Source organism: Salvia hispanica, chromosome 1 (genome assembly GCF_023119035.1).
Source record: "Salvia hispanica cultivar TCC Black 2014 chromosome 1, UniMelb_Shisp_WGS_1.0, whole genome shotgun sequence".
NCBI lineage: Eukaryota > Viridiplantae > Streptophyta > Magnoliopsida > Lamiales > Lamiaceae > Salvia > Salvia hispanica.
In genome coordinates, this window is record NC_062965.1 from 17616151 (window position 1) to 17642774 (window position 26624).

Here is a 26624-nt window from a genome sequence, read left to right on the forward strand (position 1 = left end):
CTAGCACCCGTCGCTCGCCAACTTCATCCCAGTAGAGCGGCGATCTACATTTTCTTCCGTATAAGGCTTCATATGGCGCCATGTTGATTGTTGCTTGGAAGCTGTTATTGTATGCAAATTCAATCAACGGTAGTACGGTCTCCCAACTTCCACCGCGATCGAGTATTACGGTTCTCAACATATCCTCGAGAGTTTGGATCGTCCTCTCGGATTGCCCATCAGATTGCGGGTGAAAAGCCGTGCTGAAATTCAGTTGCGTTCCCAACTCGCGCTGTAGACTAATCCAAAATTTCGATGTGAACTTCGGGTCACGATCGGACGTAATTGTCACTGGAACTCCGTGCAATCGCACAATCTCCTTTATGTAGATACGAGCTAGCTTGCTCGATCCATGGGTCACCGGAATCGGTATGAAATGCGCACTCTTGGTGAGTCGGTCTATAATCACCCAAATTGCGGTATTCCCACTTAGGGTCTTTGGCAAGGCCGTCACAAAATCCATGGCGATATGCTCCCATTTCCACTCGGGTATCTCCAGTGGTTGTAATTTTCCATGCGGTCGTTGATGTAATGCCTTCACCTGTTGGCAGGCTAAGCAACGTTCTACAAATGCCGCGATATCTCTCTTCATGCCATTCCACCAAAAGGACTTTTTCAAGTCTTGGTACATCTTCGTACTTCCAGGGTGAGCAGTGTACGGAGTTTCATGAGCTTCGCTCATGATCTCATTCTTGAGCTCCTCGTTGTTTGGCACACACAACCTTCTTTCAAAGGTGAGGGCGTTGTCGGACTCCTCACTAAATTTTCCGGATTCGCCGGTTCTCACTTCAATTCGGATTTCCTCGAGTTCCGCATCCATCCGTTGTGCTGCAACGATTCTCGTTTTCAGATCTGGCTTAACCACCAAAGTGGCAATTCGTCCTTCCACTGTTTCGGGTGTTCTTATCACTTCTAATCGCATTTTGCTAAACTCTCGTATCAAGCTCTCCTCTTCCGTTAGTAAAGTAGATATTTGCGAATGATCTCTGCGGCTCAAAGCATCTGCCACTACATTTGCTTTGCCGGGGTGGTAGTTAATACCACAATCGTAGTCCTTCACTAGTTCGAGCCATCTTCGTTGTCGCATATTCAAGTCTCTTTGCTCGAAGAAATACTTTAAGCTCTTGTGGTCCGTAAAGATTTCACATCTCACTCCGTAGAGATGATGCCTCCAAATCTTTAGGGCATGTACCACTGCTGCTAACTCCAAATCGTGCGTTGGGTAGTTCAACTCGTGTGGTCTTAATTGTCGTGACGCATAGGCGATCACTTTGTTGTTTTGCATCAAAACGCATCCTAATCCAACCTTTGAAGCGTCGGTGTAGACTACGTAATTCACTCCAGATTCGGGCACAGCTAACACTGGCGCGGTTGTCAACTTTTCCTTCAAGAGTTGAAAGCTTGCTTCACACTCTGGGGTCCAATTTACCTTGACTCCCTTCTTGAGTTGTTGCGTCATTGGTCTCGCTATCTTGGAGAATCCTTCAATGAATCTTCGGTAGTATCCTGCCAATCCTAGGAAACTCCGAATTTCGTTTGGTGTTGAAGGCGACTTCCATCGTTGTACCGCCTCAACCTTGGCGGGGTCCACTCGGATTCCTTCTGCCGACACAATGTGTCCTAGAAAATTCACTTCCTTTAGCCAAAATTCACACTTGCTGAATTTGACGTACAACTTCTCGGTCCTCAACGTCTCCAACGTGATTCGTAGGTGCTCCTCATGCTCCTTCTCGTTCTTTGAGTAGACTAGCACGTCATCTATAAAGACTAAAACGAATTTATCAAAGTACGGATGGAATATTCGATTCATCAAATCCATGAACACCGCTGGGGCATTCGTCAATCCAAACGGCATCACCACAAACTCGTAGTGGCCATATCTTGTACGAAATGCAGTCTTGGGTATACCCTCCCTTCGAACTCGTAGTTGGTGATATCCGGACCTCAAGTCCATCTTTGAGAAGACTCCTGCTCCTCGCAGTTGATCAAACAAGTCATCTATCCTCGGCAGTGGATACTTGTTCTTTAGAGTCAACTTGTTTAACTCCCTATAGTCGATGCACATTCTCATCGATCCGTCCTTCTTCTTCACGAATAGTACTGGTGCGCCCCATGGCGAGACACTAGGTCTAATGAAACCTAAGTCCATGAGTTCTTGGAGTTGTACCTTTAACTCCTCCAACTCCTTTGGCGCCATTCTATACGGTGCCTTGGATACGGGTGCAGCTCCCGGTTCAAGGTCAATTGTGAACTCCAATTGCCGATCTGGCGGTGGTCCAGGTAACACTTCTGGAAAAACGTCGGGAAATTCTTGCACGACAGCAACATCTTCCATCTTCTTCTCGTTCTTCTCCTCTCCATGGAGGTAGACAAGATAGGGAGTTCACCCTTTTTTCATCATTGTGATCGCTTGAAGCGCGGATATAATGGCGGTTCGCCTGTTCATCGCGATTCCGTGGTATATGGTGGATTCGCTTCCCGAAGCTTGTTGAGATATTTGCCTCTCCTTACAACGAATCGTCGCAAAGTTCGTTGTCAACCAGTCCATTCCCAAGATTATATCGATATCCTCCATTTTCATGACTCGCAAGTCGTGAGCAACTATCTTAAGTTCTCCCATAACAATTTCTACATTAGAGCACGTTCTAGATATTTCTATCATTCCTCCTACTGGTGAGGACACCATCATTCTACGTTCAGATTCGCTTGTAGGCAAGCTCAAGGTATGCACACATAGTTCAGATATAAACGAGTGCGACGCGCCCGTATCAAACAACACAACAACAGGGGTGTTGAGAATTTCGCCCATACCTGTCAAATTCCCTTTCTCGCGTTCATCTTGCTCTTTCTTCGGCTTCTTCTGCTCCAACGCGAACGCTCTAGCTTGGGGAGGAAGTCTGGGGCGCTGAGGTTGTGGTTGTCGCGATGATGAGTCGCGATTTCCTCCCGATTCATTCTGCGGTGCCCTAGCTGGCTGACGGGATCCCTGATCGTTCTGCCTTGATCCCGATCCTCTCTTGTTATTCGGACACTCCCTGGAAAAATGACCGTTTCGTCCACAAGTGTAGCACTTGATCACGTTCTGGTATCGGCATTCTCCGAAATGATACTTAGAGCACACATTGCATTGTGGTGCCCTAGGTCGGTAGTCTCCTCTCTGGCTAGACGTATGCTGCCCTCCTCCGTGCTGGGATCGATGCTGACTCGACTGGTGTCGCTTCCCATCGTGCGAATTTCTATGCTCATCCCACTTCCGTTTCTCCCTGGAGTAGTGCGGTGGGGGTAACGACGAAGTAGCGATCTCCTTAGCTTTCTCCTTAGGCATTGCTGCCTCAATATCCAACGCGAGTGCCAAAGCTTTAGCGTATGTGAGTCTCCCTCGACTGGCCAACGACATCTTTATCTCGGACCTTAGTCCCTCGCGGAACTTGTCCGACAGCTTCTCGTCTGTGTCGACTTGATCAGGGGCGTATCGGGTCATGCTGTTGAGCGCTCGATCATACTCTGTCACCGTCATGCGTCCTTGAGTCAGATTGTTGAATTCGGATGCCTTCGCTTTCCGGTAGCTTTTCGGTACATACTTGTTGTATAGTTCGGTCTTGAAATCGTCCCACGTCATTGCTTCCACTTGGCCTTGTGTCAAGGTCTTTATTCTTGTATCCCACCAAAAGTCGGCTGCCTCGGTTAGCTGATGAGTAACGCAACTCATCCGTTCCCTATCATTGCATCCTAAGATTGCGAAGATACGTTCTATCGCACGGATCCAAGATTCGGCTTTGGCCGGTTCTCCAAGTCCATCAAACACGGGCGGTTTCTGTTCCAAGAACAGCTTCACTACTTCCCTATTAACCGGGGGTGGGGGAGGCGGTGGTGTCGGAATCGACTGCGTCACACTCTCCTCACTTGAAGGTGGAGGTGTCGGTTGACGGTTATGGCGTCTTGGCGGCATTCTGATTTATCAACACAAGAATTATTCCCATGATTCTAACAATAGTCACATGGTATAGTTGAATAACAAGGTTCATGGGTCAATTGTTTTGGAACATATGGCCAAACACAAGATATCAAAAGTTCGTCACGTAGACGGATTGCAAAGAATAGCGTCAATCAACATTGTTACCAACAATCGGCTGCGTCAAGGTTATCAAAGATCAATGTTTCATATTATCAAGGTAATTTCACTTAAGATGCAGTTGTACAATTTCAAGTGACGGGTACAGGGCGTCATAAGGTATTCAAAAAAATATGGTGTTACGGTAAGAGGCATGATGTGATGACATAGTGATAGATAATTTGTACAATGTACGAAAGACAATCTATTGAATCAAAAATAATATCTCCCCATGGCATATTAATAAAAAACGTCGCCTCAAAGAGGTCTTAGTATCAAAAGCAGCAGAAAAACGAAAGAGTAGCAAAAATCATAAGGTAGCAAATCAATCCAAAAACATGGGGGAAAGCCAAAACAAATATTCCACGACTATTAATCCTAGTCGATATCGTTCATATCCTCCTCGGGGTCATCATCCTCATCCATTTCCAAAGCAGGTCCTTCCTCGTCCGGTCCCTCATTCTCGCCATATTCACCAACATCCGGCGGCGGCGGTGTTATCGCACGCATGTCCTCCACATTTCCATGGATAACCAAAGGGTGAGCCACATTAGCCTTAAGCCTTGGCCTATTAGGGACACGATCAACATGCGGCTCCTTATCGCGACGATACATCCATCGGCGGGCCTGTCCCGGCGGATACTTGTGCGCTGGGGGACTAAGCGGCGGTCCATCCCTCGCAGCTGCCATGGCTGGGAGTAGCACTCCAATCAAGCCGATTATATCGCCTCGAGGCTTGTACTCCGGCGGACTGAACCATGTGTATGGCAATGCAGCTTGGGCAGTCCATTCGCTCCAAGGACTCGGCAGAGTGTGGATCAATCTCGAGATCCCCGCGTGATGGGTAACTCCTCCATACGCGTATGCATCCATCCAACGATCGTAGAATTCGGTGACGTAGGTTAGGAGAAAGGACTTTCCATCCCACTCAAACTCTTGATAGGTTTCGACAGGGAAAACCTTGTTCTTCGCGTAACGATCGCGCATCGATGCGTAATAATGATTAGGCATCTACAAAAGAAATCTCAGCATCAGAACAAGGATCGAAGAAGTATCAATAGTGTATAAGATTTCAACTGATGCTGAGAGTCCGATGGATATATATATATATATGTGTGTGTATGCGTCGAACGACGGAGGTGTGAAGATAATATCATATCAAGAAATAACGGAATTTTCCTTTCCGTGCCAAAAGGTGTGTATATGTATATATATATTTTCGCGTTTCAACGCTTCGCAATTCGTTCTCATAAGTCGCTCGCCTCGTATTTGGCGTTTGATGCCTCCAAGTTCGATATTATCACAAAAATTTTCATTCAAGACACGACTTACAACTAGGTATAGCAGCGTGCTCAAGTTCCTTCTCATAAAGGTCGTTCATCACATATCACGAAAATCACAATCACATAGAATTGTCATAGAGTTTTATTGTTCAACTCATAACAGTCCCAACATATAATTACTTGCATAACAACATTTATTTCGCATAACCACATTTTGCAAGTTCACATGCAAGCACAATCATCACAATTTTTTTCAAATATATATCAACAATCTCTCATTCGCTTCAACTTCCAATATTTCATAATTCAAATCAATATTCAAGAGATACTCGTTACCTCATTCATCGTGGTTGAGCGGAGACGAGTTGCGGTGTTGAGTCTTCGACGGTTATCCATTAATCAATTTATACAACTTTCAAATTTTATTACAACAAGACTCTTGGGTCCAGAGCGAAAAGAACTGAGGCTCTGATACCAACTGTAACGACCCGCCCATTTAGGGTATAATAAATGCGGCGTTCGCTAACTAGGTAGACTTAAATGCATCAAAGAATCATAGGCTAGGGTTTCATTAAAAAGGGATTTGACCAAAGCATTAAATGAACAATTAAGTAGAGGAAGAATAATGCCTTAGCAAGAGAATCCATCAAAAGATTAAAAGCTTAACCAAGTTCTTCAAAAGAGTATTTCTAACACAACAATTGTGCACACCGATCGAGGCGTGCACACACACACACTCTTGGCCACACACACACACACACATCCATGCATCCCAAATTCATCAATTTATTTCCCCTTCACTCATCTAAATGCATGTGGATTCAAGAACACCGATTAATCGGTAGAAGAAGAGGAGATTAATATTTAAAGTACCTTTTCCAAAAGAACGAACGGTAGAAACAAGGAATTAGTCTTGATTCTTCAATAATCTCTTGAATTTCACTTGAATTCTTCTCAATTGATGAAGAAATCTTGAAGAAAACTTGAAGAAAACTTGGAGAAATTGGGAGAGAAGTTTTCGAAAATTTTAGAGGAGTGGGGCGCCGGTTTTGTGAGTGCTAGGGTTAGAATCTCTCATGTATTTATAGAGTCACCAATAATAATATCCAAATAATTAAATAAATAAAGATTTGGAAGATTTGGTAGAGAATATGGGGGAGTGGCGTTAAGTTTGTTGAGAAGTGGGAGGATTTTCGAAAATTAGGCTTAAATAAATAGCCTATGATTTAATTTGAATATTTCACGGAGCAGAATAATATATCACGGAGCAAGAAAAATAATAATATTCTTCCCCAATTAAAAGGAAAAGTGGCGTGTATTTCCTCTTCCCACAAGGAATAAATTCAAATCCTAATTTAATTAGGATATGACAATATCTTCTTAGATTTGGCAAGATATGCTAGGATATTTTAGCATATTTATATTTATTCATGGAATAGAATAAATAAGGAATCAAATAAATAAAATAATTCTCTCTTTTCCAAATTATGAGATTTTCGAAAATCTCATGGGAATAAATCAAGGTGGAGTTCGAAAATTCCATGTAGGAATTATAGAGTATTTGGACTTTGGATTTAATTTGGATAATTATCCCAAACAAATAATTAAATCCAAGAATAATATTGTTTTCTCCAATAATCATGATGGCCGAAAATTCCACATTTTTTCAATAATGCTCCTATTAAATTCTCACTCATCCCTTAGGAAAAATAATTCCCCACAATTATATTACTCCGCATCAAAAAATTCACATTTTCAAATCAATCATCTCTTCACTTTCACTTCATTTTCTCATCGTATTGACCTTTCAACGGCCACATCATTTTTCCACATCTTTGACTATTCAATAGCCACGTCAACATTTCAACAAGTTGACTATTCAACTCAAACTCCATTCTCATACGCAATTAGGTCACAAAGATACTTATGCAATTAATCACTCCTCAAATAATTCACATATCATAGCATTTAAGGCATTTAATGCAAAAATTTTATAACCCGAAAATTAGGGTTTGAAAAAGTGGGGCGTTACAGTAAGCTTATCTACCTTTCTCATACTAGGCCAGACATTGCCTATGCAGTGGGGGTAGTTAGTCAATTCATGCATAAGCCTCAAGTCGATCACTGGGAAGCGGCCTTGAGAATTTTGCGGTACCTAAAGGGGACCCCAGGGTATGGAGTTTTGTTCGAGAATCATAGGAACTTGGAAGTACATGGGTTCATTGATGCAGATTGGGCTGGGAACCCAAATGATCGGAAGTCGACTGTAGGATATTTCACCTTTGTGGGGGGAAATCTTGTAACTTGGCGGAGTAAAAAACAAAAGGTGGTAGCTCTGTCGAGTGCTGAAGCGGAGTTTCGTGGAATTAAGAGTGGATTGACGAAAATTCTCTGGCTGAAGAAGTTGATGACAGAACTTGGACTGATGTCTAAAGAGCCGTGCAGACTCTTTTGTGACAACAAAACAGCGATTAGTATATCTGAAAATCCAGTGCAACACGATCGAACAAAGCATGTTGAAGTAGACCGCCACTTCATCAAGGAAAACATAGAAGCAAAAGTGATAGACCTTCCCTTTGTTCGGTCAGAAGATCAGTTAGCAGATATTTTCACTAAAGCAGTAGATTCAAGAAGGTTCCATGAAGTATTGAGCAAGTTCAAAATGGGTGATCTCATTGTTTAACTTGAGGGGGAGTGTTGGAAATAAATCAAGAAGATATGCAGAGATTATGGAATTGATATGAAATTAATTGTAATTATTCTTTTCCTGATTTATAGCTAGGGTAAATCATACCATATATAATTAACCCTAAGCCTATTTAGGCGTGTACTCCCCTTCATATTACACAAGTTGAATGAATATATGATACCAATATTCAACACCATCCCATCTCTTTCCATTCTAAATGTAAATCTCACACCACTTTATGTGTGATTGATGCATGCTTGTAACACAAATCAAGATCATCTCTCAACTATGAAGACAAACATTTCCACAATCACTTTAATTCTTCTTGTGATTAATATTTCATCCACACAAGCAATATCTACTCATGACTTCCTTGAATGTCTCTCCCATCAATTCAACAACTACTCTTCCATTTCCAACCATGTCTACACCCCAATCAACTCTTCCTATTCTTCAATCTTGCAATTTTCCATTCAGATTCGACTCAGATTCCGCTCCAAAACCGCAAGTGATCATCACCCCAGAACACGAATCCCACATCCCGCTAATCATATTTTGTGCTAAAAATAAGGGATTGGCATCGGTGGCCACTTCAGCGGAGGTGGCTATGGAATGTTGATGAGGAAATACGGCTTAGCTGCTGATCAAGTTATCGATGCAAGAATAATCGATGTTAACGGAAGGATCCTTGATAGAAAATCAATGGGCGAGGATCTATTCTGGGCAATCAGAGGCGGCGGAGGTGCTAGCTTCGGAGTCATAGTTGCTTGGAAGGTATTACGCGAAATCTATACAGGACTGTTTACTTTTCATGATTTAATAAAATATATAATGTGTCTAAACATGCTACTCTGTATGTTAGTAGTACTTACTTTATTAGTACTTCCTTATTCCAAATAATTTGTCACCATTAAATATAATAAAAAATGGGTTGAAAAAATTAGTATAATGTGATTTCTAGTTTTACAGAGTATTAATTTTATAATAAAGTGTGAGTGGAAATAATTAGTGGAATGTAGAATCTACTACCAAAAACAGTAAAAGTGAGAGATGACAAATTTTTAGAAACATACAAGAATAGAAATAAGGGACAGAAAGAGTATAAAATATAAGTAAAATGAGTTAATAACTAGTATTTTGGTATATCAGTTTAATGTACTCCCTCCGTCCCATAAAAGTTGAGTCGTATTCCTTTTTAGTCCGTCCCAACAAAGTTGAGTTATTTTCTTTTTTAACAAAAGACAAAACATCTAATCACTCTTATTTTATTCCATCATTTACTTTACTCTCTCTTATTTTTCCTACTTTTTTCATCTCTCCTATTTATTTAATATAAATTCTTAATCTCCGTGCCCAAAAGTTTTGTCTCAACTTTTATGGGACGGAGGGAGTAATACATTTCTAAAATAAAAATTGAGACTTATAATGTAACACCGATGAAGTATTTTTTTTTCTGATGGGCTCAATGATTACGACAGGTACAACTGGTAGATGTTCCAGAAACTGTCACTGTTTTCAACGTTGCCAGAACACTAGAGCAAAATGCGACTCATCTCTTTCACCGCTGGCAATACATAGCTTCTGAACTCGACAAAGATTTGATCATTGGAATCACGGTAGCCAAGGCGAATACAATCACCGTTTCCTTCTTCTCACTCTTCCTCGGCGGAATCGACAGACTCCTTCCACTGGTGCAAGAACATTTCCATGAACTCGGGCTGGTAAGAGAAGACTGCATCGAAACGAGCTGGATCCGATCAATCCTATTCCATTACGGTTTCCCCATTGATTCTCCAAAGGAGGTGTTGCTCAACAGAACTCAACGCAGCGTCACAAACTTCAAAGGAAAATCGAATTACGTGCAGAAACCCATTCCCAAACACGGGCTGGAAGGCATGTGGAGACTGTTTAACGAGGAGGAGGCCGCGGGCGAAGATTTCTCAATCTGCCATTCCTTTTCCGCACAGAGCAGGGAACTTGTACAAAATTCACCATATAGTATTTTGGGGCGAAGATGATGCTCAGAAGTCAGATATGTACATAAGTTGGACAAGGAGGTTTGACAAATACTTGACTCCTTTTGTCTCGAGGCGGCCTAGAGAAGCGTATCTCAACTACAGAGATCTGGACCTCGGAGTCAACAACGTTGTGGGAAACATGAGCTATGATCAGACGAGCGTTTAGGGGAAGAGATATTTTAAAGGCAATTTTGATCGTCTGGTTCAGGTGAAAACTGTTGTTGATCCCGATAATTTCTTCAGGAACGAACAAAGCATTCCGCCATTGCATTAGTGTGTGATTCCTCTAGAAGAAAAAAATAAATAATAAAATTTGTAACCAAATACTCAATAATTGACTTATTTTGTACTCTCTTTATGCATTATTGTTTGAGTTGAGCTATCTCATTTTTGTCATCTTCGTACTGTGTTCATTAAATGTCACATTTCACTTTTACTATCTTCGGTAAGTGGATCTCATTCCATTCATAATTTTTTTAATTAATATATAAAAGTATGATTCATATTCCATTAATTTTTTCCTTCTACTTTTGTTAACATAATCAAACAATTTTTTAAAACCTGCATTGGTAAACTATAAGACAATTAATGGAGAAGGAGGGAGTATCTTACAACATCAACTGTTGGAGAGAGACATAAATCATATGTGCCTGTATAGGTAGAAAAGAGTAGATTTGTAGTAGTGAAATCTATCAAAAGTGAGCTAATGTTAACTTATAGTGAAGGAAGTTTGGAAGAAGTTAAAATTGACTCAGTTTCTGATGTGACAATGATGTGGTATGACTATATGATAGCACCATAGTGGATGTTCTTGGTGAATGATTGTGTGATTTGAAAGAAACTTAAATTTTGATAGGATGGATTGTCATGATATATACTGTATCAAAACTGCCATACTATATATCATATGAAAAATTTATGAGTTAAATTCATATCATTATCTTATTGATACTCGGTATACAGAATTTTCGGCCGTACTAATCTAAATATCGATACCGTGCCAAAATTTATGTATACCAAATATTTGTTGCATGCTGAATTTCCATATGATACACCATATAAATTTATTCAATATATATGTAAGTATATTCTGTATTTATGATATAACTTTTACAAAATATATTAATGTCGGAATGAACGCAAGCAAACACATCATCCGCTAATGCAAAATAGTGACGGAATTAATAGCTCAACTAGTGACGGAAACATGCTTATAATTTCTGTCACAATAAGTTTAATGACGAGAATTTCGTCACTAAAACTTTTTACTGACAAGTTTATTATTGATGGATCTACCAAAACTTGATCTATCACTAATCTATTATGTGAAGAAATTTCACTCTTTAGTGACGGATTTTTTCGTCACTAATTGGCGATTTTTTTGTAGTTGGGGAAGCAGGTGGAAATGTTCCAACACCGACAACAATGGTACGGGACTACTTAGTAGATGGCTTGCAACAAAACAAGAGTATTTTTGATAGTTTTGTTTTTTTTGGCACAACACACATCAATCATCTTTGAATGCCCCGGTGGCTTAAGTGCTCGCGAGGGATAGTATTAAGCTGAAGTAGGGTTAAAACGGTCTAAATTGGAAGGCTAGGAAAGTCATTTACAAGTCTTTCAGGGTTAGTTTGCCGTGTAACCATTTTGTTGTAGGTATACATACACAGGTTAAGCAATTATTTATTTATGTATACTTTATCTTTTGTGTTGGTATCAATTATCAACATGAAATATAATATGAAATTAAAGAGGACGAGCTGCGATAATAATTTGGAACATTGTAATATTTTTCAAATACATTATTGTTTGAGTTTGAAATTTGAACAACTACAATTGACTAACTTTTATGATAGCTCAACTTTGGTTTATTTAATTTGATTTTATATCTTATTTTATTCCATGATGGTTATTAAAATATGGCAAAACCCATCTAGAATTCCTTATGCTGATAAATTTTATTTCATTAGGTCTTTCTATAAATTTTTTGTTTCATTGGATCCAATTACAATTTTTATTTCATTAAAAGTCCTTATACAAATGCATTGTTATTTAAGAAGTTATTTAATTGGATTTTTATTTAATGAACTTCAAATTTTAATTCACTTTTCTCATTAATTAGAATTTTTAATCTCTTATATATTTTGAAGATAACTCAGTTACAGTATTATTGACTAAATAATAACTGGAAATATGAAAAATTTACAAGTTGATTATAACTTGCAATATCAATATATTTTTATTTTGAAACAAAAATTATAAAAAGAACTAATGAAACAAAATGAATTAGTAAAAGTACCTAATATAACAAAAATTTGTTAAATTAAGGCCTTATGAATCTACTTGTATCATTAGCACAATAGCCTCTACATGTGCTTTGCCTTCAAATATCCATACATCAATGACAGTTAACAAGCAATAATATATGTCATAAAGTGTCAGTGGTCGAAACACTTCAACTTCATGTCACAATATATCTGAACCACTAAATTTTTACTCATTACTTTTATTAATGGGAATATTCGAACTTAGTACTGCAATATGCGCATTCCTCTCATCCCAACTCTTTCCACCCGAAAGATAATATGATACCATCACTTTAATTCTTTATATGATTGACTTATGCTTGTGACCGAAAGTAAGATCATATCTCAGCTATGAAGGCAAGTTTTTTCACCATCACTTTAATCCTTCTTCTGATTAATGTTTCATTCTCACAAGAAGTATCTACTGATGATTTCCTTGAATGCATCTCCCAACAATTCAACAACTACTCTTTCATTTCCAACCATGTCTACACCCCATTCAACATTTCCTTTTCTTCAATCCTATTGTTTTCCATTCGGAATCTGAGATTCGCCTCGGATTCTACTCCAAAACCAAAAGTGATCATCACCCCAGAGCACGAATCCCAGATCCCGCCAATCATATATTGCGCCAAAGATAAGGGATTGCAAATCAGAACTCGAAGCGGTGGCCATGACTTAGAGGGGCTATCTTATGTATCACAAGTCCCGTTTGTGATAATTGATTTGATCAAATTAAGTGAAATAACTATTGATGTTGGTGAGAAGACGGCATGGGTTCAATCTGGCGCAACCCTTGGTTCTTTATATTACAGGATCGCGGAGAAAAGCCCGATTCTTGGGTTTCCTGGTGCTGTCTGTCCGACTATTGGTGTCGGTAGCCACATCAGTGGAGGAGGCTACGGACCGTTGATGAGGAAATATGGCTTGGCTACAGATCAAGTTATCGACGCAAAAATAATCGATGTCAACGGCAGGATTCTTGATAGAAAATCAATGGGTGAAGATCTGTTCTGGCAATCAGAGACACAGTGGAGGCGCTAGCTTCGGTGTGATAGTTGCTTGGAAGGTATTACTCAAAAACTAGTAGAGTATTTTCCAAAAAGTCTCTCAACTTAACTTACTAAATAACACTATGATAGGATTTGAATCCTATCGGAGCGATTAAAGCACACGAAATTGTGAAGAAAACGATAAAGAAACCTAGTTGCGTCAACTAGCGTTTCAAAACTTGGGTTTCAAGAAAAGATTTTTATTTCTTTGTTCTTGAATGATTTTCTGACTCTCTAATGGACTCTTTATTTATAGAGTTTGGACCCTGCTTGATTCGACTCTACGATTAGGCAAAGAAATAAGAAGAAAATCCGAAAAGATTTATATAAATCCTATGCTAAAATACGGTAGATATCTTGCTTGAGGAGCAAGGTTTGTGTTCCAAAAATGCTATAGCTAGACAAGGAAATAAATAATAAGCTAACAATAAAAGATGTCGGGCCACGGCTTAGTTGGTCGTTTGGGCTTGGGGCTCGAGGTCCCTATTAACTCCCTCCCCGATAACAATCGCCTGGCGGAGATGATGAATATGCAGCAGACGATCAACTTTATAACTCCATGTTACAAAGTTTGAGAAGCAACACACAAGTTATCACAAACTACGTACGCTTCCTCTGCAGCTGAATGCCTAGCGTCCAAGCTTGCCCTCCCTAATGCAATTTGAACTTCTAGCTCTTCCCATACAAAAACCTGTTTAATTGTTGGATCAGTCTTGATGCTAGGAGTCCCACTTGTATTCTCTTCTATGCCTGTACTCTTTGTAGGTGGAGCTTGAAACCTTTGCAGCATGTAGCCCAAATCTCGGCCAGCAGCTTCAATTATGTTAAGAACAACCCATTCAAACTCACTTGAGACAGCAGCAACCCAATTTATCCTTTCATTAAAATTGGAACCATCTACATCTCCAATCTCATCCAAGTGGGCTTTATGCAGCAAAACCAAACACCTAGCAACCCCATCTACCTCATCAAGCTTAGAGATACCACAATGAGAAGCACTCACACAAGAGAACAAAATATTAACGATGCTCATATATATGCCCATGAAACTCTCCCTTCTAATCAGCCCGAAATTCTCCAAGGTGGAAAAACTCTCACCGGATTCAACAATACTAGACGCCTTTCTCGTCAGCTTAATCGAAAAGGTGAATTTCTTGCTGCCACCGCAAGACCAAGTTTTCTCAAGAAAAACATCACATCACCATTGAATTCTCCCAATTTGATTTGGTCTTTGCTGATGATAACACCACTGGAATGGATGATGTCGCCCTCCCTCAGCGGATGATCATACACATCTTCAATATCGCACATCATCTTGGATCACAGCTATTGTTGTGGAAGTTGCGATTGGGGTTAAATGAACCCTCATAAGACCTCTTTAACATCTTCCCACTAAAACAGAAGGTGCAACACACGAAAATAAGTTCTTCAACTCGACCAATTTTGACCCCTCCCTTGGTAGAGAATCTGATCAGCAAAAATTGAACTCTTCGGATATGTCGTGCCTCAGCCTGCCAATTACTATAGTCTCCTAATATGCCAACAAGGGCGCTCCACTCAATGTAAAAATTCCCACCAAAATAAGTGACCAAGAAAACAATGTGAGGAGAATACATTTTTTGTGGTCGAACGGCTGACTCCAAGCGGTCTTGCCTAATAATTGCAGACCCAATAATATCCAGAACAAGTCGCCTGACCATCACTCTAACATGTGGAACACCCAAAGCAAAGAATAGCAGGCAAAAAGGATCAACCATATCGTACCAGGAGGCAGTGAGGATCTGTTCACCAGCTATCAAAGGCTCCACCTTTGGAAAGAATGCTATATATTGATACGTGCATATCTCTATTATTATATTATTATATCTTTTCCATATCTTTATTAATTAGATAATTAGTGATTTGTCTTATCTTTTCCATATATGTTTAGGATATTTTCTTGTTCCTTAAGTTAGGGTATTTAGCATTACAAATATGTGTCATTGTTATTCCTTTCAATTATTGAATGGATGAATATATGAATTTACGTTTCTTTCTGTTTTATTTTACGCACTTTGTTTAAGCTTGAGTTGTCGACGGGATTCCACCTCCTGAGACTTCTCTTTTATCTCTTTTATCGTCTCCGGCATCTTGATAAGGGAATTACCCTTATCAAATTGGTGCTTTCATCCTCGAACTCATGGCCGAATTCAATCTTCGTTCATGGCCAGAGATATCGCAAGCATCCGAAGACTTGCAACTGAATTCAATAGCTGCAACGTTGGAATATATCCTTGCTTGGCATGACCGACTCGAGACCCGATTGATTGATCATGAGCGTAGGGCAGCAACCACGGTCCATCCGTTGTGCCCAGAACCTGACCCACCCGACGGAACCCCACTATACGCAGCCGCACAGCCGCAATTCCAGTTCACCTCCTACCAGCCACCATCGGCTCCTTACCAGCAAGAGATATACCCACCACTGGAATCTTTATACCAGCAGCCGCAGCCGACAAATGGGCCTGTTCCGTACTTGTTGTCGCAACCCCATCACCAAAATCCTAACACTTATGGGTACCCGCCTGCGCCGCCTCAACAGCTACAACCGGTTCGAACCCAACTCCCGACCTGCTGGGACCACCACAGGCGTGGCAGCCCTCCGCTTGGGAACAACCCGCTCCGTATCCCGACCAACTTGATCGGCAGAAGCCATATCAGCCTACACTCAGCCCCCACACGCTGACAAGCAGCCCTATGCGTGGCCGCAACCGCCGAGCCATCATCTTCAACACTACGATCTCCCTCTGCCTGTGCAGCCTTACCACCAAGGAGCACCGCAGCAGCAAAGCACATCGTCGTCTATTGAGTTGTCGTCTTACTACGCCGCACCAAGACCTTGGCAGCCCTTGCAACCGCTGCCGGTGACAGCCCCGTTATTTGCCTCTAATGGTCATCCGCAACACGGTGTCTCAAGCTCAGGGAGAAAGGAGGAGGATGCGAATCTGCCGGATGGTGAAGAAAAACTTTGTGCAAGGAAGGAGAGGTTGATAGAACTTAGTAGGATGTTAAAGCAGAACAAGAAAGAGAAAGACTCTGACAAAGAGGTCAACAATAATTTTTCGAAACTGAACGAGAAGGAGATAAAATATGAAGATCTTAAATCTAAGTTAGAGAAGAAGGAAAAAGATTTAAGGGTACTTCTTGAAAAGCCGGGCACAAACGAGAAGATGGAGATTCAGAGCCTTGTTGCAATCGAGATATTAGAGCACGACCTTGAAGTGGGAATGGAAGAGTTAAAGACCGAAGAATTGGTTCAGAAGGAGTGCGCAATCAGCCATACGATGTAAATATTGAAAAAGAGGGGTCTGACTAGTGCGTATGATCCGGGAGGGAATAGCTCGTCAAAGCTTCTGTTCGCAACGCTCTTTGTTGTATCGTGGTTCCCACCTTGAGGACAAGGTGGATTTTAACCGCGGGAGAGTTGATATGTGCATATCTCTATTATTATATTATTATATCTTTCCATATCTTTATTAATTAGATAATTAGTGATTTGTCTTATCTTTTCCATATATGTTTAGGATATTTTCTTGTTCTTTAAGTTAGGGTATTTAGCATTATAAATAAGTGTCATTGTTTTTCCTTTCAATTATTGAATGAATGAATATATGAATTACGTTTCTTTCTGTTTTATTTTACGCACTTTGTTTAAGCTTGAGTTGTCGATGGGATTCCGCCTCCCGGGACTTCTCTTTTATCTCTTTTATCGTCTCTGGCATCTTGATAAGGGAATTACCCTTATCATATATCCACATACCTGCTTCGAGAGTACAGCTCCAAACGTCTCTGTAGCTCGCTGATCGCCATCTTTAAAGTATAAGCAACCAAGGAGCTCTCGAATATTGCATAAAATACCTTAGATATTGGCCCACTAAGATCACTATTAGAGTAGCAACTGAATAATGAGGAATTCAAGAGTGTATGAGAACACAATTTAATTTGAATAGCACCAGAGTAAAGATTCTTGCCAAATATTGAAGCTCCCATACTTAACTCGCAGTCTTGATTTGGCATTCCCAAAGCATTCGTCTTTGAATCACGCCAGGAATCAACAATTCCTCCTTCACATCCACCTCTGTCCACAACCATAACAGCAAATCTACGTTTATTCCATCCTTCAGCACCTGTAAATTCAGACTGAAAGGCACGCCTCCTTTGTCCAAATAACTAGTGTAATACGACATCTCAATTCCCCGTCGAACAACAATCACAACCTTCGCAGAATCATAGTCGGAGAATCGAGGGGCAGCCTTGCAAATCTGGAGCAATGACTCGAAAGAGAAGAAGAGGTAGCCTCTTCGGGATAGCAACGGTCTGCAATCCATGTTAAGAGTGTCTGCCCAAACTTAGTGTGACGTTGCGTGGAGGAATCGAACAGTTATCGAAGGCGAATGCTTGTTCCCTTCGGATCAAATCTCGATATCCAACGCTACACAAAGTATGTTTGTTCATCTTTATCTTCAAAAACATCAACCGAATTTTATTTAGCACACTTATCCTCATTTAGAAAATTTCCTCTTTTTGGTTGAGACTCCATAGCCATGTCCCTGGTCTCATCCGAGTGCTCTACTGGTATAGTGTCGATGGGGATCTCCCCGAGATCTGGAAGTGAGCATGCATCATTGACAATATTTGTGCATTCCAATTCTGTAGCTGACTTCAGAAGCGAAGATTCCAAACCAATTGCTTTGCGTGCATCGACAAAAACCTTCATTTGATGTACATGCTCCACCATTTGTGAATCTCCGTCAAATAATTCCAGAGCAAAGTGGTGATATGCACCAGTTGGTTGTTCAACTTTCAATGCAGCGAGGGCAGTATCTCCAGCTTGACATGCATATGCTCTATTTGATTCCCTGAACAACACGCAGATCTACTACGATTGAGAGCTCTTCTACCTTTAATCCCCGAGCAGAGTGGTGATGTTCTACGGCTTCAATATCAGCGAAGTCACCCGGTTGTATCTCACCTAGAATGTGCCTCCCCATGGTAGTATCCACACCTATGTTATATTCGTCCGAAATCGTATCACATGAGACATCTTCAATGCTGCAAAAAACTAGAGCTGCATCCGGAATTGAAGAACCCAACGTGACTTCGTTCGGTGCATCAACAATAGTCTCATATTGATGGACATCGTCTACCATATGTGAATCCCCATCAAGGAACTCGGGGGTAAAATGATGATAGACTACCACCAAGAAATCCTCCCAACCCTTGTCGGGATTATTACCGGTCCAGTCAGCCATCCAGTCAGACACCAGGGGATCAAACAAGTATTGAGTAAGGTACAACCGATCGGATAGAGGCGTATAGTGGTGGTTGTAATAAATCTGCATACGACGAATCCACTCTGCAACATTCTGTCCTTCGAAACGAGGTGGCTCGAGGCGGAGGCATGGTACGGTAAAAGGATTAACACCCATCGGTGCTTGCGTGACCGATGGTGGTAACGACCAACTCGTGACTGGGTCCGGCAGCTCTTTTGCTCGCGCGCCAGTCACAACGGCTATGAGCGTGGCGAGGAGTTCCTCAATTTTGTTGTGAACTGAATCTTCTTGTTGCGCAAACGATTCGTGCTCGAATTCCATCGCCATCGAACGTGTGGGAGAAGAGTATATCAATGAAGCACCAGTTAATAGGATTTGAATCCTACCAGAGCGATTAGAGCACACGAAATTGTGTAGAAAATGATAAAGAAACCTAGTTGCGTCAACCAGCGTTTCGAAACTTGGGTTTCAAGAAAAAAAATTTATTTCTTTGTTCTTGAATGATTTTTTGAGTCTCTAATGGACTCTTTATTTATAGAGTCCGGACCCTGCTTGATTCGACTCTACGATTTGGGAAAGAATCAAGAAGAAAACACGAAAAGATTTATATAAATCCTATGCTAAAATACGGTAGATATCTTACTTGAGGAGCAAGGTTTGTGTTCCAAAAATACTATAGCTAGACAAGGAAATAAATAATAAGCTAACAATAACAATATGTCGGGCCACAGCTTAGTTGGTCGTTTGGGCTTGGGGCGCGAGGTCCCTATCAGAAACACGAGCTATGCGCAGGCGAGCGTTTGGGGGAAGAGATATTTTAAAGGCAATTTTGATCGGCTGGTTTGTGTGATAACTGTTCTCGATCCTGCGAATTTTTTCAGGGACGAACAAAGAATTCCACCATTGCATGTGATTCACTCCAGAAGAAACAAGTAAAATAACAGTTGTAACGCAAATTTGCAGTAGTTGACTTATTTTGTAGCCCACCCATCACATTTAGTTAAGTTTAGTCATTTTTGTAGAGATTGTCTCGGTTTTGTAACAAAAGTAAAAATATTTAATCTTTTTATACTCCGTATAATTTTATTTAATTATTTACATTTGCTTCATTGTTTACTCTTTATTCTCTTTTAACTTAACTAATGAAAACACTTAGGGAGGTTTAGGGGAAAAAATACGATTAATAGAGATTAGAGGAGAATTGGAGGATTAAAGAAGTGGAGAAGAGAGGGGGAAACGATGTACTTGACCAAATCACTTGAATAAGTGAAATAACTTGACAAAGATCTCATCGAAACATAATTTGCAAAGAAATAATGACTCAACGGTAAACAACTTAATAGAATTTGAATCTCAACGATAAAACAATCCAAAAGAAAGAGACTCTTAGCAGAAGCATTCAAGACATGGAATGATGTCATGTATGAAGACATGACACAACCAGGATACTAAACATGACATATTTCTTCATTAACTTCGCGCAACACCCGCCATGTTCGTCGTCGTTCAACCTGCACATTTTAAAAATAATATGCAGCGCTGAGTAATTGATATAAAACAGATGTCGAAATATACATTTTCATAAAATATTTGTCATGCCGCTATTTAGTGACGTCAAGGTTTTAACTTTAAAAAAAAGGGGTCTGATTCACTAAAATATTTCATCCTAAAACATTGTTGCGCAACCCATCATCCTACCATATCTGAACATACATCCAGACCGACCAACTCGAAAGATGGATCCGATCTACTGGGTGTGCACTAGTTTGAGTAGGGTTTGCAGCCCTACTAGGACCCAAATTCGTTAAACATACATGACAAAGCTACATCAGATAGATTTCAAATAAAATACATGGCATGAAAAACATGCTTCACCTCCTTTTTTCATGTAAAAAACATACTTAGCACATAGTTCTTATTTTAAAAGAAAGCCCATTATTTTTAAACATACCTAGTATTATTAACCACAATATAACTATAGGAGTACACCCGAAAATTGTTCCTAAATATATATTCATTTTACAATTTAGATCATAGACATTATATCCCACACATTTTAACTCGGCCGAAATCAGTCCATTTTGGACAGCTCTGTCTAAAAAATAAAAACTTAAAAATCCCTTCCCAAATCTCAAGTTAGAACTAGAGTCGCATTCGTTCAAATTAAAAACTTCACTGCGACACCGCCCCTCCGTCGCCGTCCGTTGCAGAAACTGCAGGCGTTCATTGCCGCCGAGCTCCAGCCGCCTCAGCCCTCCAGTAGACCATTCACGCCAGGTAAATTTCTCCTCTCCCTCCCTTTAAAATACTCTACTGATTTTCCACCCTCTATTACTTTACCAATTGTATATTAAAACTTGTGTTATACACAATCATGTTTCTTTTTAGTGGACAAATGTAGTACATAATTATTAATTAAAATTCTGATCCGGTATTTTTAATAAGAAATTTAGTAAATGTAGTTATTGAAGTACTGTTAAATAATATCCATCTCTTTTCTCTTGAAATAGAAAGTTATTTAGTTACTAAAACAAAAAAAAGTTGTTGGCAAGAATCGAAATATAAGAAAAACAAAAACAAAAGCATATTAGAATGAGTGGAATCATATCATTACCTTGACTCTGCGGCAAGAATTGTAATACTATAAGAAAAAGAAAAAGAAAAGGTGAAAAGTAGAGCATATGAGAATGAATGGAATCATTTCAATACCTTTTCTCTCTTTTTCCTTCTTTCCACCAAATATTCATTTCCATTTCTAAACCATAACCCTTTGCTCTGAAACAGTTCTCAGCACTAAGAATGGAAGAAGCTGCCGCTGCCGCCATGCTTAAAGTTTTATTTGAAAACCTCATCAAGTATTCCGGGGATCAGGTCTTTCTTGTTCGAGGTTTCAGAAATGAAGCGGAACTGTTAACTCAGAATCTGGACATGATCCAGAAATTCTTGAGTGATCCAGCGATGAGTTCCATCCCCTGTGATGCTGTCAAGAAGTAGCTCACGGATCTCGGAATGTCGGGTTTGATGCTGAACGTTTTGGATGAAATCAAATATCATCAACTCTCCAAACAAAGCAAGGCTATGATTGCCAACAAACCAATGAAACAAAAGGTATTGTCATGCTTCTCATTCTGTCTTCGTATTTCACGTGCTCGGAGTATGGCTCTTAGAATCCAACAAATCAATGGGGATTTGGGGGTCATTAACAAAAGGGCTGCCGATCTTGGCCTCGTCGGGAGACTTGCTGCTGCTGTGCCCACTTTGCCTGATGTTGCTCGTGAAACTGACTCGTTCTCTCTTGATCCTATTTTTATTGGAAGAGATGAGATGATGTCAGAAATAGTTGAACAGCTTACTGCTTGTATCACAACTGATGAACCTATTTCTATCCTTGCCATTGTGGGAATGGGAGGATTGGGAAAGACAACTTTGACTAGGGAAGTCTTCCATTTTATCAAAGAAAAGAATCTGTTTGGATCACATATTTGGGTGCATGTTTCTCAAAATTTTGATCCACTCGTTCTTTTCAACAAAATCCTCAAAGCATTGACTTCTCCTGAGCAAGTCGAAATCGGGGATAAGGAAGGTGTTTTGAAAAAACTTGATGGTGCTTTAAAAGATAAATCGCATCTTCTTATTCTTGATGATATTTGGAATGAAAGTGTTCTCACATGGGAAGAATTTTTTCATCCCTTGTTGCGCGTTAGTTCTATGAAGGGTAATGCGATTGTTGTTACCACCAGAAGTATGGACGTCGCTTCAATTATGAAACCATTTCATACACATGAGCTGCAAATTTTATCAAATGAAGATTGTTGGTCAATTATCAAAGAAAAAACTTTTGGAAAAGAGAATGTTCCTTCAGAACTTGAGGCCTCTGGAACAAAGATTGCAGAAAAATGTAAAGGTTTGCCATTAGCTGCCAGCGTAGTTGGTGGAGTACTACTGTGTGATAAATCTGAAGAAAAATGGCACTCGATCAAAGAGAATTGGCTTTCACGATATGAAGGAAATGATATCGCACAGATATTGAAGTTTAGTTTTGATAATTTGCCTCTGCCGTCACTCAAAAAGTGTTTTGCATATTGTTCGATTTTTCCTAAAGGTTACAAAATTAGAACACGGGATCTGATCGAGTATTGGATGGGCGAAGGATTTCTTGAAGCTGATAGAAGCAGTGACATGGAATCTATGGGAGAAAAATTTATCTATGTTCTTCTACGCAACTCTTTCCTGCAAATTGCGGAAAGAGATTTTTATGGAAATGTGAAAAGTTGTGTGATGCATGATCTTCTGCATGATCTCGCAGATTCTGTTTTAAGAGGTTCTTTTAAGGAAGAAGTAATTACCCGAGTTCGATACATGTTTCTCGAAGAAGATTCAAGTGCGGTTCTAAAAGAAAATGCAAAATATTTACGCACATTGCTGTCCAATGGTAACTTCAATGGTAACATGGTCTCAAACTTGACTATAGAGCAGTGTTCCAATTTGAGAGAAATACCAGATGGTCTAGGCACCCTCAATTCTTTGAAAGAGTTGTGCATAAGTGATTGCCCGAATCTGAAACGGATAGGAGATCATGGCGTACAACAATCACAAGAAAGTCTCAAATCCCTTACAACTTTGGAGATCAGTGCATGAAAGGCTTTGTTGTATTTTCCATGTGAAATGGTAGATTCCTCACTCAAGGATTTGGAGTTGGAGGATTAATGGAGACTCTTAATGACATATTTCAAGGATGCAGCTCACTTAAATGGTTAGAATTGAAGGGTATGGAAAGTTGGGAAAATCTGCCGGAATCTATTTGTAGGGATCAGATTAGGGTCGGATTCACTAATTACCAAGACCTCTTTGTTCTTCATTAAGGGAGCTCAGTCAAACTCCAACCACGCGACTGATATGGGTACAAGTTACAACAAAGGAGTCCTCACTACTATTACAATTACAGTAACAAGAACTATCTAGGGTTCTTGAGGAACCTTGACTTCTTGGAGTACCTGCACACTCAAGAAACGTGTTAGATTTACAACACAAGATCCTCTCGGATCAAATACAAGTAAATCACACAAAAAGAGAAACTAAACAAGAATAGATCACAAAGTATGGCTCAGAGCCCGCCACATAGCCAGATCTATTCTACTAGAAATCAAATCCAAGGGAGCAACGATGAATCAACTGGAGTCTACCCTCACAGCGTTGATACCTTCACCACACCACTCCTTTCCACCGGATTAAGTCACTAGGAACGCCTCAGAACAGAAACCCTAGTTCTCACACAACAAGCAACCGAAGCAGTTGCCTTCAAACACCACCACACTTGAATATCCACACAAGAATGGTGAAGATTCTCAAAGAATCAACAGGCAAACGCAATCGCAGATCGAAGAGAGAAGGCAGAGAGTTTCTAAGAGAGAGAGTGTAAAGAATGAGAGTGATAGGAAACACACGGCTCTCCTCTCACATAACACACAAACCCTCAATCCAACGGCCAGCAGACTCAATCCGGGTGGAGGAGACACGTGGCAGCCATCCAGCTGCCCTTACTAAGAGATTGGGCTTCTGGGCTAAGTCCAATAAGAATATCAGCCCAGACACAAATAAACCAAGCCCAAAGAATAAAGGCCACATTAATTCAACATACTCCACCTTGGACTTTTATTCTAGGAAACCAATCATGGACTAAAAGCTTAGGCATTTTCATCACAGCCCACAAGGTTAGATCCTGACACCAGAGAGCATTAATGCTCATTAGTCAAGGAAATAACCAAAGCATTGCCTAACAAGATTACAAGAAGATCACCTACTGGTAAATCAACTAGTCTTGTAGGTCTTTCATGCCTTAGTGATCTCAAAGAGCCAAGGCTCACAGAGTCACTTAGGACTTACCCCCGGGACATGCACATGCTAACCACAATCAAAATGCAAAATCCTAATGCAAGTGAGCAATTTATCAACAGGCAAGCATTTAGTCCCCATATCAGCAGGGTTTTTGTCAGTGTGCACCTTTTGAAGAAAAATTTCACCTTTCTCAACAATATCTCTAATGTAATGAAATCTCACATCAATATGTTTTGTCCTATCATGAAAAACAGGGTTTTTACACAACTGAATAGCAGATTGAGAATCAGAAAACACAGTAGGAGTTTCATTCACAAACTTAAGTTCAGAGAGAACTCCCTTTAACCAAACAGCTTCTTTCATTGCCTCAGTGATAGCAATATATTCTGACTCAGTAGTAGACAAGGCCACAATATGCTGCAGCTGTGATTTCCAACTAACACATGACCTGCAAACAGTAAACACATAGGAGGTAGTTGACTTCCTCTTATCTCTGTCATTAGCATAGTTGGAATCCACAAAACCAGTTAGTAAAACACCATCATCACATTTAGAGTAACACAGCCCATACTTGGCAGTGTGCTTAAGATATCTTAGAAGCCACTTCAAAGCCTCCCAATGAACAGAACCAGGATTTGCCATATATCTACTAAGGCAAGACACAGCATAGGCAATGTCAGGCCTAGTGCTGACCATCAAGTACATCACTGATCCAATAGCATTAGCATAAGGGACTTTCTTCATGGCATCAATATCAAGCTGAGACTTAGGGCACATATCTTTACTCAACATAAAATGAGCAGCAAGGGGAACAGAAGCAGGCTTAGCATCAAACATGTTAAATTTCTTCAACACTTTATACACATAAGGTTCCTGATGCAGAACAAGAGAACATTGTTTCCTATCTCTCACAATGCATATGCCAAGAATTTTCTGAGCATCTCCCAAGTCTTTCATATCAAAGTTATCACTCAAAGAAGATTGCACAGCCTTAATAGTTTTCAAACAAGGTCCCATAATAAGCATATCATCCACATATAACAACAGAAACACAGGAACTGAAGCAAGATCTTTAATATACAAGCATGCATCAAAGGTACTTCTAACAAAGCCTAACTTATGCATACAATTATTGAACTTGATGTTCCACTGCCTGGGAGATTGCTTCAAACCATACAGGGCCTTCTTCAATAAACACACATGATTAGGAAATTTGGGGTCAACAAAGCCTTCAGGTTGTTTCATGTAAATAGGTTTATCTAACTCACCATGCAAGAAGGCAGTCTTAACATCCATCTGTTTTAATTCCCAATTAAAATGAGCACATAAGGCAAGCATTAATCTCACAGTGGTAAATTTAACAACAGGGGCAAAAATCTCTGTATAATCTACCCCCTCTTGTTGGGTAAAGCCTTTTGCCACTAGTCTAGCCTTGTACCTAAGGCCCTCCACCTCATTTTTCAATTTATAAAGCCACCTGCAATCAACCACAGATACACCAGGAGGCAAAGGTACAAGAATCCAAGTAAGGTTAATTTTTAAAGAGTGCATTTCCTCCACCATGGCTTTATGCCACTGACTCCAAAATTTAGATTTAGTAGCTTGCTTGTAAGTTTGGGGTTCATCCCCATCTGACTCATGAACATTGAAAGCTAAGTTTATAAGAGCAACTAAACCCACAAAGCCATCATACTTAACAGGTTTCTTAACATTAGTTCTTCTAGCTCTATCTCTAGCAAGCACATAATCCTGTAAGTTAGAAACTTCAATGGCATTCTGAATACCAGCAGGGCTATTAATCACATTTTGAACAGGGACAGGAGGAAAATTTCTAGCAGGACTATCATGCATATCAGGCAGATTGTCACAAACATTTTGAGCAGTCACATCATTTTGAACATCATTTGGGTGTCCTTCATTAGGTGTCTCATCAGGCATATAGGCTGGATAGGTGTTCCAGAAGGACTGCTCCACCTCAC

At 40.1% G+C, this 26624-nt stretch overlaps 3 protein-coding genes across 5 annotated transcripts; all 3 read left to right on the forward strand.

Annotated features, from left to right (window-relative positions):
* Positions 1 to 8734: 8734 nt before the first annotated feature.
* LOC125188756 (berberine bridge enzyme-like 13) lies at positions 8735 to 10140 on the forward strand. Its single transcript, XM_048085804.1, has 2 exons — positions 8735 to 8896; positions 9601 to 10140. The coding sequence occupies exons 1-2, from the start codon at positions 8735 to 8737 to the stop codon at positions 10138 to 10140; spliced, it is 702 nt and encodes a 233-aa protein (XP_047941761.1).
* A 2521-nt stretch (positions 10141 to 12661) lies between these two features.
* LOC125201518 (tetrahydrocannabinolic acid synthase-like) lies at positions 12662 to 19709 on the forward strand. 3 transcript variants are annotated; one of them, XM_048099671.1, is made up of 2 exons: positions 12662 to 13515; positions 19692 to 19709. In XM_048099671.1, exon 1 carries the CDS (start codon positions 12798 to 12800, stop codon positions 13488 to 13490), a length of 693 nt encoding a protein of 230 aa, XP_047955628.1. In that variant the 5' UTR covers positions 12662 to 12797; the 3' UTR covers positions 13491 to 13515; positions 19692 to 19709. The 3 variants fall into 3 exon arrangements, with proteins under 3 accessions (XP_047955628.1, XP_047955626.1, XP_047955627.1); XM_048099669.1 differs by lacking the exon at positions 19692 to 19709 and adding an exon at positions 15709 to 16989; XM_048099670.1 differs by lacking the exon at positions 19692 to 19709 and adding an exon at positions 15165 to 15686.
* Positions 19710 to 21819: 2110 nt separating this feature from the next.
* LOC125188764 (disease resistance protein RGA2-like) lies at positions 21820 to 23448 on the forward strand. Its single transcript, XM_048085816.1, has one exon. It carries the CDS (start codon positions 21820 to 21822, stop codon positions 23446 to 23448), a length of 1629 nt encoding a protein of 542 aa, XP_047941773.1.
* The last annotated feature ends 3176 nt before the right edge of the window (positions 23449 to 26624 follow it).